Here is a 17867-nt window from a genome sequence, read left to right as displayed (position 1 = left end):
ACAGCGATAATGATCCCGGTCATGAGTCAGAACCGCAGGTGGTGAGTAAAACTGCATCAAATGTCTGTTTTGTTGGCAATAGGCGCCTAAGTGCATATAATGTAAACAACACGAATGTAGTGAATTCATAAATTCATTATTCATCAAAATTAACATGAGATTGGCAGAAACTGTGTGATACCCCCCCCTTTAAGACACTCAGCAGGTTATTGCAGCACTTCAAAACTGAAAGAGTAACACCTTAGTTTGGGGACCAATTCTCGCTATTAACAGCTTGAGGCAAAAGTGCCTCAAAACAATGAAAGTGTTAAAAATGTACTGAACTAAACATTTTTATTTCATGCAATTTTACAAAATAATTTGCACTATGCAGTTGCTAGAAATACAAAGCCATATGTCTGAAGTTGTGTTCCAAATTTGAAGTTGATATCACAAAAATTGAGCGCGCTAAAAGGATTTAAAGTACTGTTTTCATGGTAATGCAATGTCCAATTTCAGAACTGTTTTTTAAAGATGAATTTTGATTGTTTAAGCTTTCAAATGACACCTAATTTATGATGATTACTAAAATAAGTGATATAGGGGGAAAAGGCTATAAAAAGCATGCCAAGTGTTCCGCTACTGGGAAACAGGCTATAATGCAAAAATGAAACTTCTGATCAAACTAGCTAAGGTTTTAACATTGACAACCACGTGTAAATGACTGCTTGTTTGGGCAAGCTTATAGTTTGGCAATGACTGTATGCACACCTCTAATTCCATTCAGTGCTCTCCCGCACACTGTGCCTGAAGATGTTTCTTATTCACCGTCCCATGTTCAGGGGTGCATGCTTTAGTATTCAGAGTGAAGCTTATGAGATCCTTGCTGAGAAGAGCATAGCATATGTTCAGCATTGGATGCTGGTGATAATAAGCCAGCCTGGAACAGCATGGAAATTCATGCTGGTTGATGCTGATATATCGTTAACGATGATGGTTTTTAAATACAACGTTAAATGACTATAATTACCCATTTCATCCTTAGAAAAAAACTAAAATGCTGCAAAATATAGCATGCTGTGCTTATGTTCTGATTACTTTAGTTAAATGAGGCACGTCTGTATTTGACTCATTTTCTTTACTTAGCTGGTACCACCCTGATTTCCTTAAGTACATAGTATAAAAATACGTATGAACAATATTTGTTCATTTTTCAACAAGGCCAGATTTGGTAAATTTCCTCAGCATAATTTTACCCAGTGTTTCTGCTTCTGAATATTTTCCCTCCAGTGTTAAATAAAACTTTTTTTGTTAATTGAAATAAAGCTGAAATAAAGTAAAATATAAATATTAGATGAAAAACTTAAACTAAATAAATATTTCTAAATATTTCTTGCCTTTGGCAACTAACTGTTTAAATGAAGCAAGTTTATGTTTAAGTACTAAAATTAGCTTAAAAAAATAAAACTGAAATAAATAAATAAATAAATAAAGATAAATGTTAATAAATGTATAAAATCAAGCACCTAGGCATGCAGACTGCTTCTACAAACATTTGTAAAAAAGAATGGGTCGCGTTCAGGAGCTCAGTGAATTCAAGCGTGGTACCGTGATAGGTTGCCACCTGTGCAATAAGTCAATTAGTGAAATTTCCTCACCACTAAATATTCCACGGGCAACTGTTAGTGGTATCATAACAAATTGGAAGCAATTGAGAACAACAGCAACTCAGCCACGAAGTGGTAGGCCACGTAAAATCACAGAGCGGGGTCAGCGCATGCTGAGGCGCACAGTGCGCAGAAGTCGCCAACTTTCTGCAGAGTCAATAGCTACAGACCTCCAAACTTCATGTGGCCTTCAGATTAGCTCAAGAACAGTGCGTAGAGAGCTTCATGGAATGGGTTTCCATGGCCGAGCAGCTGCATCTAAGCCTTACATCACGAAGTGCAATGCAAAGCGTCGGATGCAGTGGTGTAAAGCACTCCGCCACTGGACTCTAGAGCAGTGGAGACGTGTTCTCTGGAGTGATGAATCACGCTTCTCTGTCTGGCAATCCCATGGACGAGTCTGGGTTTGGCGGTTGCCAGGAGAACGGGTACTTGCCTGACTGCATTGTGCCAAGTGTAAAGTTTGGTGGATTATGGTGTGGGGTTGTTTTTCAGGTGTTGGACTTGGCCCCTTAGTTCCAGTGAAAGGAACTCTTAATGCTTCAGCATACCAAGACATTTTGGACAATTTCATGCTCCCAACTTTGTGGGAACAGTTTAGGGATTGCCCCTTCCTGTTCCAACATGACTGCGCACCAGTGCACAAAGCAAGGTCCATAAAGACATGGATGAGTGAGTTTGGTGTGGAGGAACTTGACTGACCTGCACAGAGTCCTGACCTCAACCCGACAGAACACCTTTGGGATGAATTAGAGCGGAGACTGCGAGCCAGGCCTTTTCGTCCAACACCACTGCCTGACCTCACAAATGCGCTTCTAGAAGAATGGTCAAAAATTCCTATAAATACACTCCTAAACCTTGTGGAAAGCCTTCCCAGAAGAGTTGAGGCTGTTATAGCTGCAAAGGTGGGCCAACTCCATATTAAACCCTACGGATTAAGAATGGGATGTCATTAAAGTTCATGTGCATATAAAGGCAGGCGTCCCAAAACGTTTGGCAATATAGTGTGTGTATATATATATATATATATATATATATATATATATATATATTCTAAATATACACTGTTTGAATGCCCCTGATTCATTACATAATAGCTGAAGACCTTCCTGCAATTGCTTTTATGTTATTTGAATGAAATGAAATAATATTTACCGGTAGTAGGCATAAATATTATATTGGGGCTATATATTATAGTTCTTCTCATAAGTGTGTTTCATACACACCCTGTAGCATCACTAGATCTATTGTGAATCACTGAAAGGTTAAAGAAGGTCATTTTTCTCTGTAACCTTGAACTTTTAGACATTTGTTTTCTTTGAAGTGCCTCAGGAATTCACCTTTCAAACATAATTGGCCATATTTTATGAGAACCTGTGACATGAATCAGAAATAGAACTGTCTGAGTGTAAGTCATATGTTAAGAATGATGCAATCCTGGCTTGAAATTACCATCCACATTCCCACTCTTGGTCCATAGATATGAGAGATATGGTGTCAGATGACATAAAAATTTGGTCATATGCAGTTTGTAGACTTGTACGTTGGCCCATTGCATTTGAAGGACATGGTCGTGCAATCGCATTGACCTTTTTGAAAATGTTCTGCTCTAAATGAAATATTAGTACCTTTAACTGTATTAAAATACCCACAATCGTGCATTTACAGGCTTTTGAAATTTTTAATTTAGCATATTAAATGTAATTGAAAATTCTTCAGTTTCATGTCAGCATTGTAAGTAATACTATTTTTTTTTTTCTATGAAGGCTGTGGTCACCCTATCACACGGTCAGCTGATTGGTTTACCCATCTCACAGTGACCTGCTTTTTCTATCTGCACAGCTGTTAGTTGCGTGCTTCATCTGATAGTTGCCTGGTCACTTATTAATGGCTCTGTTAGAAATCAACTTTTCCTGTCTGAATGGAAATTTGGTGGTGAATTTGATGTATAAGTAGAAAGGGTCCACGTTTTATTGCATTTTATTGGCTTGTTAACTTCAATCCAATGTTTAACTTGTTGTGTCTGTTGCTAAGGGGCATCATTGGTTTATTAGTACAGATCTGTGCATTGGGAGATAAAGTTTGTTATAAAGTTTGTGAATCTGGGTGTTGTAGTGAGCTGCAGGAATATGTTCGAGCAGTTCCAGTGCTCTTTAGATTCATAAAGATAATGGATAAGCTTGGACAGATATTGCAGACAGACACAGACATATTTGCTAATAGTTAGTATTTGGCGGTCATGCCTTACATAACTTTGTGTTAACTGCAGTACAAGGTGACTAGAGATTTACGAATTACGATGAATAGAAATTAAAAAAGATAAATATTTGTAATTATAAATGTATGTGAATATAAGTGAATTATATTTAAAATTAATTAAAATCAAATATATGTATACACACAATTAAAATTATATTTAAAATTGTAAATTCAATTAATTAAAATAGTTTTTGTAAATAATTAAAATTATGTATATATAATATATATATATATATATATATATATATATATAAAACGAGCGATATATCAGTTGTCTTGGATTTATTGCCACACCATCAGTGTGGATGTGCCATCATGGAAAAACAAATGATTTGGGTTGTCAAATTTCCTACAGGCTTATTTGTCACTTATGATGCATTTATTCTGCAGCTAAAAGTGTCGAATAATAGGTCCAACCAAGATAAAATAATTTTTTTTAGACTTCTGGTATGACTGGAATCTTCAACCCATGTGATTGTACATCATTTTATGATTATCAAAGTAATATTACACTACCATTCAAAAGATTGGGGTCAGTAATATTTAATAATCAGTAAGATAAAATTCAAAATATATTTTTTTGTGTGTGTGTTTGTGTGTTCAACAGAACAAAGAAACTCATACAGGTTTATTACAACTTGAGTGTGAGTGTTTTTGGGTGAACTATCCCTTCAATTTGTGTTTTGTGATGTCTGTGTGTCCTTTCAAAGTAACAAACAACCGCTGTTCACATTTAAAAGAGAACAACACATCAGATTTCATCTCACTACTACGTAGTGCTTTATTTCACAAACAAAAAAGAACATTGTATGGGTGTGACAGACTAATTTTATCATCTTTCCAAAATATAATCTTTTTTTCATACCCAGAAGACGCCTCTCTGAGGTGTGAGAAAACACTGTATGTGATAAATAACGTCTTTGGTGACATAGATACACAAATGCAAACATAAATACATTAACTTAAATATCAGAACTAATAATAGTATTCACAAAAGATAGCGTACATGATACTGACCTCAGTCCTAATTCAGTGTGCTAACGCCCTTTAAAATACATTCAGATCCTGCTCATAACACAAATCTCACAAATCTGAAGTTCAAGTGACAAACATAGAAACATGCTCCTGCTTTAAAGTGCTTCGCATGGTAGTAACAACACAACTGACCTTTAATATCAACTAAAACATTTAAGGTTATGCTCATGGTCAGGATGACGTTCACACACACACAAACACACACACGTCTTTAAAAGTCACAGATTCATAATGTTCTTTGTATTCCTTCATCACGAAGACAGTCCGTGTCCAGTGCTCATCCAAATTAGCGTGAAAGCTAATGCTTGTATTATTCTTAATGAACCAAGTAAAACTTTAAAGTGGGACAAAGGTCATGAAAATACGCAATACACAGGGACAGCACACAAAAACACACGCATACAGAAAACGATCAGGGCCAGATACTGACGCACTTGTTATGTTCCAACCCATGTCACCAAGACGTTCACAACAACTCATCCGACAATAAATAAATAGATAGTTAAATAGTCAAAAAAAAAAAGGAATGTGATCAATATATGTCAACATAAGGCAGGTAAAGAGGCTCTCCCTGTGCATGTGCACAAAAAGTACAGATTAACCAGGCTCTCAGCAGTTTAAAAGCCTTTTAATGATCAGTCACGAGACATTAATCGATTACAGCAGAGAGAATGGTGTCGGATATATAGAGAGCCTTTGAGCAGATTAGCGCCAAAGCACCAGCGATTATTACTATTTCCTATGATCATCATCGTTAGAATCAGCCATGACAAAGAGAAAGACTTTTACAGTTATCAACACCATCAAATCCAATTGAAATTCAAGCCTATGTAAAGATTATAACAGTATAGACTGAATGCACAGAAAGGTATCAAGTAAATTCAGGTTTTTTGGTCGGTTCTCTGCCTTTCTGGAGTGATTTGAAAGCAAGTTGTCCTATAACATACAACACATAGTGGGAAAACCTAATGCTTTCTAAAAGTTTGGCCTGGACACCCTGCAGAAATTGAGTATTTGATGTTTAAGTGGGACTTTTAGGATTACTTCTGCTATTTTAATCCTCAGACATGCACTTTGATGTCTCACAGCATTCCCCTGACATCCAGAGACCCCCAAAAGCCAGGGAAAGTTTCTAAAAGTTTTAAATCGGTCGGTTTTTACAGCTACTTTTCCTGTGTCTGCTGGGTATTTTTGGTGTGTATCCACCCACGTATTCAGACATGATTATTATAACAAAAGGGAATTCTTAAAATACATGACACGGATGGAGAGTGTTTTTGAAAGGCCATGTTCCCGAAAGACTTTGGCATGCAAGCACCTCATATTTTGGTATAACTAGAATCTTTAATTAGAGTTACAAGAATGATCTGGTGAATTACTTAAAGGATGCCAGTCAATGTGTGTTGAGAGTATTTTTGAGGGCATTTATGCTATTAAGAATTGTGTAATTTACTAAGAATACTTTTTTGTCTATACAATGCAAGTCAATGGGGTCCAAAACCAACATTGGATCGCTTTGACTTGCATTGTATGGACAAAAGCGAGACATTTGTCAAAATATCTGAGGAGAATGAAAAAGTCATACAGGTTTGGAACGACATGAGGGTGAGTAAATCGTCAATCAAGATGGGACAAATGGTTTTCAAATAGCCATTCAGCTAGTTTTTTGGCCTCTGTTATGGAGCTGTAACCTTGGTTATGGGTATTTATGGGTGAGTTATAGCCATCATTTAAGAATGCTCTGAAAAGTCTTGCTTCTGTTTATGAAATGTGGCAAAGCCCAGCAGGATTCTGTCAAAGTGGAAACTGAGACCTTGGAGATTATAACTCATTCTCGTGACTTTATGAATCACGTGAAGTGTAATATTTCAGGCGCCAGACCTCAAAGTGGATGGTAAAACAACAATGTGTTAATCCGGATTCAGCTGCGATTGCTACTATATTGTTTGCGGGTTCAATCAAGAGACCACTGTGTTTGTAAATTCACAATTCGCCATTGTCTAAAACCCAAGGTTTAAGCCCAAACTTGCAGTAACTATTCATGTGAGGTGGTCTTAAACAACCTCCGAAGCCATCGGAGAAAGTCTGCTTTCTTCTTAAAAGTGCACTGAAGAGGTGGGAGAGTTCAGAGTCTTTTCGAACACACGGCCCTCAGACTGACAGAAATCCGACACACCTTGATGAAATCCACATTAAAGGCTCAGCCGGTTTGATCAGTGGTGTAGAAGTAAACAGCCTTAGATGAGTCTGGATGTAATGCGGCATAACCCGGAATAATCTCTTATCTGGAGACTTAATGACAATATCAAAATAAAGAATCTGTTTGAGTACCATAAAATGAGAGGCCAGAGTCAAAGTGTTTCAGAGGCACAGAGTTCAAAAGTTGCCATCAAGTAACAAGAGGTCCTTTCTGTCCAAAAAGGCACAGTATACACTCCAGAAAACCAGAGAGCAGGAAAGAGTACTACAGCAGTATCGCAATAAAATAGACAAACACCAGGACAGATATGTGTAACGCTGTTTTCTTGGTCTTAGTTTTAGCCGGATGTCTCACTAGACTCATCCGTAGCTGTGTGGACTGCGTGGGTTAATGGGGGAGTCTTCGCGTCCGCTTTGGCCGGCCAGCTGGTAGAGGCGGTGACTGAGGTTTTGTACCTGGCAGGTACCGAGGACGCATCCGACGCGCATCAGCTGGGCGTGGTGATGGTTGTGGTGGCCTCGTGAATGCACGTTACGACGACCTCTCTTCTTGGGGATTTCACCCGTTTCGCTGGGCTCTCCTGCTGCTGGCTGACCTGCGTAGAGTGGGTCTGGAGGTGGTGGTCTAGAGAGGATGGCCCTCCACAGAATGGTGCGGTCGATGGAGACGCCGTGGTCAGTGTTTGGACGCACATCTGGAGAGATGGGGCCTTCCTCTCTTAGCTGATGGAGTCTTGCCATGAAGTCCAACCTGCAATGAGACAGAGATAGGAATTTGTTATTTTATTATACTCTGCAATACTTGATTTTGATTGGTCAATCTGAATAATATTAGACCCATTCTGTAATCAAAAATTACATTGTAAGGATTATTTTCTAATCAGTTTACATAAGCCGCGTTTCCACCGCAGGAACTTTCCCCAGGAACTAGGGACTTTGGGGTGGTACTTTGTGTGTTTTGACCGCAGGAACCAGGGTCTATATGAAAATTTCCCTCTCAGAAAGTCCCTGCTCACGAGGTAGTACTTTTTCAAAGTTCTGGAACTTTCAGGGGTGGGACTTGGGTGCTGAACATGCTGATTGGTTGAGTTCACGCAGTATTTTTGATTGGTTAACTCCACGCAGCATTTTATTTCAACCACCATTTTTTGAAGTCTGTTGCGGTGCATGCAGTAAGAGTTGTTTGCTATTCGAATCAACAGTGGAGTTTAAAAAATACGACCGATGGACTGACAACGAGGTTCAGGCTTTATTAAGCTTATATGCGGAGGACAAAATCCAGTGGGAACTGTAAAGTCGTGCAGTCCTACGTACTTTAGACCGCGATGGAAATGCAGACAGCAACATGTTTGGGGGAAAAAAGTTCCTGGGACAAATTTTTCAGAGTAATTGGAAAAGCAGGTATATATATATATATATATATATATATATATATATATATAGTGGCTACTTAACACCTAAATAAAATTGATTTGAATGTTATAATATAAATTTTATAATTAATATTATTTATTTAACTTACATGAATATTTCAAGTCCAACTGGGATTCTATTTTTACATGTTGTATATAAAATATAAATATAATATATAAATATAATTTTAAAAAGACATAATTTATTTACTTTTCATCATTTATGTATTTTTAATTTATTGTCTTATTTTATGTTATAAAACTATTAATATTTCAAGTGCAATATCCATGAAACAAGCATGTCATCAAATCATTTTTCAAAACAAACCACACTTTATTTATTGCTAGTGGAAGAATATTGGTTGTAAAACTATAAAAATTTCAAAAATAATGGCACATTTCATGGTGAAAGTAAGTTTTATGCAACTATTTATTGCACATAATAGGCTTGATCCAACATTAAGCATCATTTACTGCTGATACTAAATGTGCAGTTTGGTCAACCGTGTAAACATTTACTGCAACCACACTTCTAAATATGTCAGCTGCTCACTGTTCAAAAAGGGTATGACTCTTTGGGACACAGTGTACGGCAAACACACTTGATTTACTTCGGTTTTGCTGTAATGGCTGAGGCCATCTGCCCTCTGTTTGATTATCACACTGAACACTGAGGCTTTTGGTTTTTGCACAGGCCACTAATTCAGGTCTTGCTCTTAGAATTAGCAAGCAGCAGTTAGCAGCTCATGGCAGGTGCATGTCAAGACGGTGGCAATTTTAAGCTTTGTGATTTGTAAAGATCCCTGCATTTTTGTACTTTTATTTCCAAATGATCTTAAAAAGTGGGAAAGCATAACTGTAAAAGAGCAACCCATTTATACAAAAAACACTAAAGCTGAGATTTGAGAAATGACAGGGTGTATTGTTAGTTTAGACCACACCATCTAATCTCACAGTGTCATGCTAAACTTAGTGAAAAAGCTTGCTGAGTAACGCTGACTTGCCAGACATGTGTTTAGCATTTTTGCTCGCACGTTCTCGAAAGCTTAAAAACTCAACTTTCCAGAAATATCAGTCCTGCAGTTACTCTTTTTTTTTTTTTTTGTCCAAAAGTTTAATAATTAGGCCTTTTTATTATTTATTTGGTATTATATTTATATTCTTAATATAATATACAAATATTTTAAATTTAACATAATATCCTTATATTACTTACATCTTTAACATGAATTTTCTTTCCTCAGAAAGATTACTTGCTCAGTCTGCAAACTATGTAGCCGGCTAGTTTGTTTTTCCTTTGCATCGTGGTCAACCAAAATACCACCTCTTTAAAATATAATGATTATCTGCCCAAAGTGGCTTTGATGAATAGTAATTTTATAGTAATAGTAATAGTTTTATTATAATGCCACTGGTCTAATATGTTATGCTGTATTTCAATTTTTGCATATTCAGCAACTAAACCTCCACACCTCTGAAATCTCAGCAGCTTCACATGATCAAAGCAAAGTGCTTGCCCCGTGAGCATTAGTTTCTCTTTGAGCTTGATCCAACTATGACTCTTAGATGCTTAAGCAGAGATAAGCTGCCCGTAGACTTCATCCACTCGCCCTTTGACCTTCTCTGAGACTCCATTATCACACGTCCATATTTCTCAAATCCTTTAAAATGTCTGCTAGACAACCCTGTCTCGTAGCTCATCCTAAATATGCCATCAGCAAAACTCACATTGCTAGGGAGGTTGCCAGGACGTTGCTATGGGGTTGCTAAGGTTTCCTAGACCTAAGTCCAAAGAGATTTTGTTATAGAGCAAGTAGTAGCCAGTGTTAGGGTAGCGCATTACAAGTAACGTGAGTTACGTAATCAGATCACTTTTTCCAAGTAACGCATTAATCTAGACTAAATGTGAACATGCATTTACTCATCTCACTTGCACAGAAACTGATTCAGTATTCCTCATAATAAATAAAAATAGTGAAATGCAAACTCAGAATATTACGCAAACCTGCAATAATTAAATATGTTAAATTACACAAATATACTTTATGTATTTAACCTCACTTTATTAACCAATGTCTTTGTTGCTGACCTTCAATGATCCAATACTGATAAGCAAAAATTACTTTAGAAAAACATCGCATTTGTTTCATTTTTTGTTTTTATTGTTGAAGAGTGCTGAACTTTCTTGTCTGAGCTGCGCCCCCTACTGTACAAGCGTGAATTTGCATTTCCTTCAGCCTGAGGCTTTTTCATTTCACTTATGGTGAGAAAAAGCCTTTATATTTGCCAAAAATATAATAACTTTTTTGTTATTAAAAAACAAACAAGCAAAACCAGCCCAGATGAGAAAAAGTAACGCATTACTTTCCATAAAAAGTAACTAAGTAACGCAATTAGTTACTTTTTTAGGGAGTAACACAATATTGTAATGCATTACTTGTAAAAGTAACTTTCCCCAACACTTGTAGTATCTGTTGTTTCTAGAAATGTCCGGTTTTAGAAAAGGGCTGCCACTTTACATGTAATTGAACAGACGTGCTAATTAAAAATCTCACCTGGCGACATTTAACCAACAGACCACAATGAAATAGGATCTGTGATTCTGGGGTATTTCTACTCTGAGCATAGTGTTCAGGCAGGAAAATTAGCACCTGCCCCTCGAAATTCAACCCATCTTGGGATAAAGGTGGTAATCATGTTTTGCAGTGCGCTGAAAAGATGAGGCACTCCCAGAAACCAGAGGAACAGTCAAGTTTTATGTCGAATAAAAGTTGAGGCTCTATCAAATGAGCAATCAATCTGGTTATGTCCTGCAAGTACAAGCCTACAGTCTTTGATAGTGGACTTTGTGTCTGAGTGATTTAATCTTTTGAAATGCAACATGTTCGGTGCTGCACATCTCTTGTCGGGCTTGGTACTGGCGGACTGCCACGAAAACCCTGTGATGTCTTGTGAGAACAAATACTTTGTGGGAAAACAGGGAGATCTGATATTTGATTGTGATTTACTTCTTGATCCTCCACTGAGAGTGGCAGGTCAGGTGTGTTCAGGTCAAACCAGTATTATTGTTTGTTCTTGCCATAAGGCTGTGATTTTTGCACCTCTCTGAAACTGGTCATGGCTGTTTGTGAATTGGTCATCAGCTGGTTATATTTAGCTGGACAGAAAAGGTAATTATACAATGGGAAAAGTGACCATGAGTCAAACCAAGCGACCTTCTCTGGTTACTATGAGATGTTTGTTCCATTAAAACCAGCTTCTATCCTGGTCATATGGCACACAATGTGAATTTTATGCTCAGAATAAAAACGAATGCTCAGTATTAGGGGGACCTGCAATGTCAATGGCAGTTACACACCTGGAGAAGTTTTCAAATATTTTGTAATATTATTTAATAATAATAATAATAATAATAATAATAATATATTGTTCTTACTATAATTTTAAATATTTTTTATTTTTATTTATTAATATTTATTAATATTTTTTGTTGGGGTCATGGTCCTGGAAAGGTCCTCAAATATTTAATAATATTAGTTTCAAAGTATATATATGACATACACCACTCTGTTAATCTACATTCAGTAAATGTGGGTGGGGAGATGGTGATAGATATAAATAAAATTGTTCACAAAGCTAATTATTTGAGTAATTAAACTGACCAGTGCTATGTTAGTTCATGAAACCAGGGAAGGTCCAAGGAAAATGAGCCTTGTCCCCTAAACTGCCTTAAACATGCTCCAGGCATCCATATAATACTTGACTGTTGGATATTGATTGGAGAAATGGCACTTTAAGGGTTAAACTGTGAATAGCAATAGTGAAACTCAAAAAAGTGAAAGTTTAAGTCTGTTAATGGTTAGCTTATAGCGTTGATTAGGGGCTTTTTAAGTCCTCCCTCCTCTTGTGTGTTTGTTTTTATGGTTTTTTATGGTTTCTGTTCAGAGTGGAAACATGCCGCTTGAGGATGAGGAGAAAGGAATTCAGGTCTTAGTTACTAATCCACAACGGAATTCTGCCTGACGGATGAGTTTTCCCTCTCGCCTCTAACAATAATGACCAAGCGGTGTGGTGTAAAATGCTAATGTTTATGTTGTAAACGGAGGACTGCATAACTCAAGTCCAAACATGACCGGCCCAGATTCCCATTGAGTGTGAACCAACGTATCATAGACCGCACGCTTCCCCTTGAGTGAGTATTTAGGACTTGCTTCCTCCAGCATTGAAAATAGGAAGTCAATTTGTAGTTTAATATGACAACCAAACACCATTTTACTTAATTGACAGTAGTTCTACATAATAGACAGTAACCTCAACTTCCTTAAATCCTGATTATAGATGACCTAATATCCTATATTTCAGTCAATTATCATACAGTGAGCCTATCCTCTCGACCACAGCATTGAACCAAATGGTGTTCACTTCAGTTATGGAGCACAGATGATACACTCTTAAAAATAAAGGTTCTTTACTGGCATTGATGTTCCATGAAGAACCTTTAACATCCATGAAAACCTTCCATTGCACAAAAGGTTCTTTATAGTGGACAAAATTCTTCAGATTATTGAAATGTTCTTCAGAACTAAGAAAAAAATGGTTCTTTTTAGAACTGATCACTGAAAGGTTCTTTTGGGGAACCTAAAATGGTTGTTCTATATGGCATTGCTGTGAAAACCTTTTTGGAAACACAATGATTTCTGACTGTTGTTTTAAATCTACATTTGACTTGTCGCTTGGCTCCTGTCTCTGCATATTCTCTCAAGAACTATTATGTAACGGAGAAAACTAGGCTATGTTTGCATAGCTATTTTCAGAGACCAAAATCCACCAGAACGGGCTTCACTAACCACCTTGTTCGATTCAGGGACAGCATGCAGCATGTTAAACAATAAAAATCCCTGACTGATATCGCAAAGGTTGCTGTACGTTCTGTGTACATGGATGGTTATCGAACAAAGAGTTCTCTGAGACGAATTAAGGCGAGAGACAAAGAACGGAGAGGGAGAGATATTGTAAGGTCAGAGATGAGATAGGGACTTCTTTTATGATGCTTTTATCAGGCTTTTTGGAGATTCGAAGCCCCCGGCCGCTTTCATTGTATGCAGAAGAGCAGTGTGAACATCCTACTAAACATCTCATATGGGTTTGGAACGACATGAGGGTGAATAAATGATGACAGAACTTTCATTTTTGGGTGAACTGTCTCTTTAAAGACACCTGACATTATTGCAGTAATCAGAAAGGGTCTGACACCACAGTATTTATCAGTTGTTTATTGTCGCTTTGTAACTGTAAATCAACTAGTCAGACGTCTGTGACTCAATATCAGGCTAATGTCCTCACCAAATATCGCATAGACCAGCAGAAAAGCATGTGAAATGCATGTGCCACAATTATACTGTAAATACTGTAGGTCAAGGGCAAATACAGTCCTTCCCTTGACATTATGGTTTGTCACATGACATTATTGAGTGAGAAAGAACGTCACAAGATATTAATGAGCTGCTATGTAGGTAAGATGGGCTAATATGGGAAAAAACGACAAGATGAAGAGAAATGCACGGTTCAGGAAAACGGACGTGAACACAGAATACAGGTGTCAGCCAGAAGAGGGCACACAGACACTTTCATTCCTATTGACTGCTGTCATCAGTCATCAGCCAGAAATAATGACTTGTCAAAACATGTCATTGCTTTAATACATTTAAATTGCGGTTTTCAGGAATAACTACCCCAATATCATATTTCAGAGATTTGCTGCCAATCAAATGTGTATTTGGAAAAAAATACAGTATAACTGAAGTACCACACCTGTCTGGTAAAAAAACCTACTATTTAGTCAGATTTGTTGAGGAATTGCACTCTATTTCCAGCACCATTCAGTGAGGCTGTTTCTTATTCGCCTAACCTTGACTCAGAAATGATGCAAATGTTTATCAAAAAAACACATTGTACATTCATTTGTGTCGCTTCAGAAGACATGACGGATTACAAAGTATTCTGTTAATCACACGATGAGCACCAATTGACTAACGACTTGTTTTGTGAGGGTAGGAGCCAAAAATTGTATGATGCAATGAATTTTGCTGCTTACCTTATGTAAAAGGGCACACTGTATATAGTAAAACTACTATTATCTTATTACTAACGTTACTATTGTCTTATTATCTGAACTCATTTCATCTAAGTTTTTACTCTTTGTAAACAAACTGTATGCCTTTTCTAATAAAGTTACTATAAGTGTTTTATTCCTGGTTACAGGCGGGAAACTACCATAAGTCAAAACATTCCACAATAATAAGATACCCTAATAGAAACTTTTCTCATTAGCAGGCAATTCTGGGGAAAAGGAAATGAAAATACAATAATAAATGCAAATGCAACAGTACTTGGAAATCAACTTTTCATAATGCGAATAGTTCCTTATCCAAAATTAGGTTTTGGGCTTCCCCACCGCTCACAAATTCGACTGCTCAAATTCGATGTATTGTTATCATAATTTATATGAGTATTCATTAATAAAACATCAATAATAGACCATTTAAGTATTAGCCTGCATTTATGTACACGTTTCATGCTTCTACGCTTTGACACAGCCGTCATCCTTCAGAGTCGCAAACTGGAATTAACAGCTCTGGTCATGTGACTTTTTACATCAGTATTCAATGTGAATTCAAATAGTTACTGTTATGCAATTTTTTTTTTTTTTTTTTTTTTTTTTTTTATATAAGAATGTATATGAACTTCTTTTCTGTTAAGCGTTTTATAATAGGTTATATTTATGAACTATTATCGTAAAGTGTTACTGTAAAAGTTTGCTTTCCCAAGAAGCAGGCGAGCAACTATGCCGGTGAATGGTGGGATGCGTGCGTTTATACAGTCACGTCTACCATCCTAACTGACCTTGTTCACTGCAACGATTATCTTGCACGACACAACATCCTCTCTTTGTGTAATAAACTCTTTTTGTATATAATACATCCATGGTGCCAGTCTACTTCGAAATATTGAGGAAAACTTTAGTTAAGTGTGCCTTTCTACAGGTGTTAAACTTTTTGAAGGTGCAAAGATTGAATTTGCGAGTTCGACTCGGTTCTTTTGAAGACTCGGTTCGTTTTAAAGATTCACCGGCGCGGCATAAAACATTTAAATAAAGCCTTTTTGTTGCTGTTTGTGTTTTATTATTTATAAGGGTATTTATTGTAATTTCATGTGTTCTAAATCAGTTCATAAAAACATAAAGTAGTTAATATATTTTACATTTATAATAAAAAATACTGACATAAATTTACATTTCTCGCTTGAACAAAATGTTTTTGGCCATTTAAAAAAAAATGCTATTTATCAAAACCAACCCAATTTTAACATTTATGCGATTCGGAAAGTAACGTAACTTATATTTTCAAACCGTTTTTTTTTTTTTTTTTTTGTTAAATCAGTGATTTGTTCACTCGGGAACCGCCGATTAATGAACAAATCATTCAGACCGGTTTTGTAAACCGGTTCAGAGGATTCGTTAAAAAGATTCGAAGCGCAACCGTTCGTTCATCATTCAGAGCTTGGTAAGATTACTTCACCACAAAAACACACTTAGGCAACCTACTACCTACTATATTAAATAATGAGCACCCAAAACAAAAGGTTAAATAGACCGACCAACAAATCTGAGATATTTAAAAGGCGAATTCCTACCTGTTTCTCACCGGTAGTGCCAACAGTTGTGAGGAGAGTAGGCTGATGCAATACACAAAAACCGGGAAAAGTGCTCTCATCGTGGGCGAATAATGTTCTCACGCCCCCTTGGTCAGGAGGGGGCTTCCAATGCACCTGGACAGTATTAAATTTCCAACTACTGAAACTTCCAAGTTGGACCAAAACTCCAACTCCAAGGTACTGTGGTGTTTCAACTGTTCATAAAATGAAGAAAAGGAAAATATTAATTGATGCCCACTAGATTTTTTCCCCCCGCGCAGATTAATAACACATTATTGCTAGCAATGTGCTGTGCATCAAATAACTGTATAAATGCATACATTTATATGACTAAGTATTATATACAAATCTGGAGTGGTGCAAGAAGTAGCTATATTAGTCCATCAGCACTAATTAGTTGCCAACTAATTACAGTCTACACCTTTCCCTTAGTTACCTTTTTAAATAGCCTACATTCTGAGTATGTTATTTTTATATTTATCATACATATAAACTTTACTGACCTTTATCTCAGGTTTAGGTCTAGTGCCACGCGCAAAATGGTCTTGAGAATTTTCCCACGGGTGCGCACGCGCTCGCCAAGATCAAGCTCTCGTGAAGTCTGAGGTTCAGCTGACATTGACGCGTTTAAATATGGACTGGGCGGGACTACAGTACGATTTTTCAAAGGTGTGTCCCTTATTCACGCTGGATCACGCAGCTTCTGAGTCATTTTGATAAATGGCCAAACTTGATTAGTGTCAAATGCAGTTATTACTTTTACGCATAACTTGTTTGATTGAATTTTTAGGGCATCTCGTTAAATGTATGCAAATAAATGATATTTCTTAGAACTATATTTTTATGAGATAAGCAATATACAGTTATTGCATTGCTATATTTGGTGGCACTGATCTTCCACATTCTGATCAAAAACGAAATGCAACCCTTTAAATGGTAACAGATGATAATTTTTCACCTAGTTTTACCATTTCACTAACATTCTCACTAAACCCCTTTATCTCTAACCATTGGGGTGAGTGTGCAGAGGGGATAAGGATGCTTTAGAGACCAGTTGACTTCCCCAGAAATTCAGGAGGGCAGGACGCACCCTTGCATGTTACTATTCAATGTGCATTTTAGTGATAATTGATTGGATAGACATTCTCTTCTAATTGTGTCTCAGAAAGCAACCACTTTTTTGCACTTTTGTTGTGATATTATCTGCAAAGTCATTTTATATTGTACAAAAAGGCCTAAATGTGCTATATATAGAGGTTTGAATGGAGAATTGTACACTAGTGAGTCTATATTCTTCAATATTCTTCAGCAATGATGACATAAGCTTATCTAATATGCATTCATTTCACAGCAATATGTTATTATGAATATTTAAATGGTTATATCATGAGCTATTATTATTATTATTTAGTATTTGTTTACTCTTTTGTTTCTTTGATCGCTTACGCACAGTCATGGTGCAATTTCAATGGCAGTTGAGCATGTGACAAACAAACTTTGAACTTCAACTGTTTGTGGTATTCCCCCCTTTTCCTTGAAAAATCAAGGTGTCACGAGTTTAATTTTAGCTTTTGAATGATTTTATCAAATTTTGTCCATGTTT

At 36.7% G+C, this 17867-nt stretch overlaps 1 protein-coding gene across 1 annotated transcript; it reads right to left on the bottom strand.

Annotated features, from left to right (window-relative positions):
- Nucleotides 1-4656: 4656 nt before the first annotated feature.
- adm2a (adrenomedullin 2a) lies at nt 4657-16915 on the bottom strand. The gene is made up of 3 exons (XM_051890092.1): nt 16768-16915; nt 16244-16458; nt 4657-7890 (listed from the first exon to the last, which is right to left on the bottom strand). Exons 2-3 carry the CDS (start codon nt 16321-16323, stop codon nt 7500-7502), a joined length of 471 nt encoding a protein of 156 aa, XP_051746052.1. The 5' UTR covers nt 16324-16458; nt 16768-16915; the 3' UTR covers nt 4657-7499.
- Between the last annotated feature and the right edge of the window lie 952 nt (nt 16916-17867).

The sequence above is a fragment of the Ctenopharyngodon idella genome, chromosome 4 (assembly GCF_019924925.1).
Source record: "Ctenopharyngodon idella isolate HZGC_01 chromosome 4, HZGC01, whole genome shotgun sequence".
Classification (NCBI taxonomy): Eukaryota; Metazoa; Chordata; class Actinopteri; order Cypriniformes; family Xenocyprididae; genus Ctenopharyngodon; species Ctenopharyngodon idella.
The sequence above is the reverse complement of the archived record's forward strand: the minus strand, read 5'-3'. Positions and strand labels throughout refer to the sequence as shown.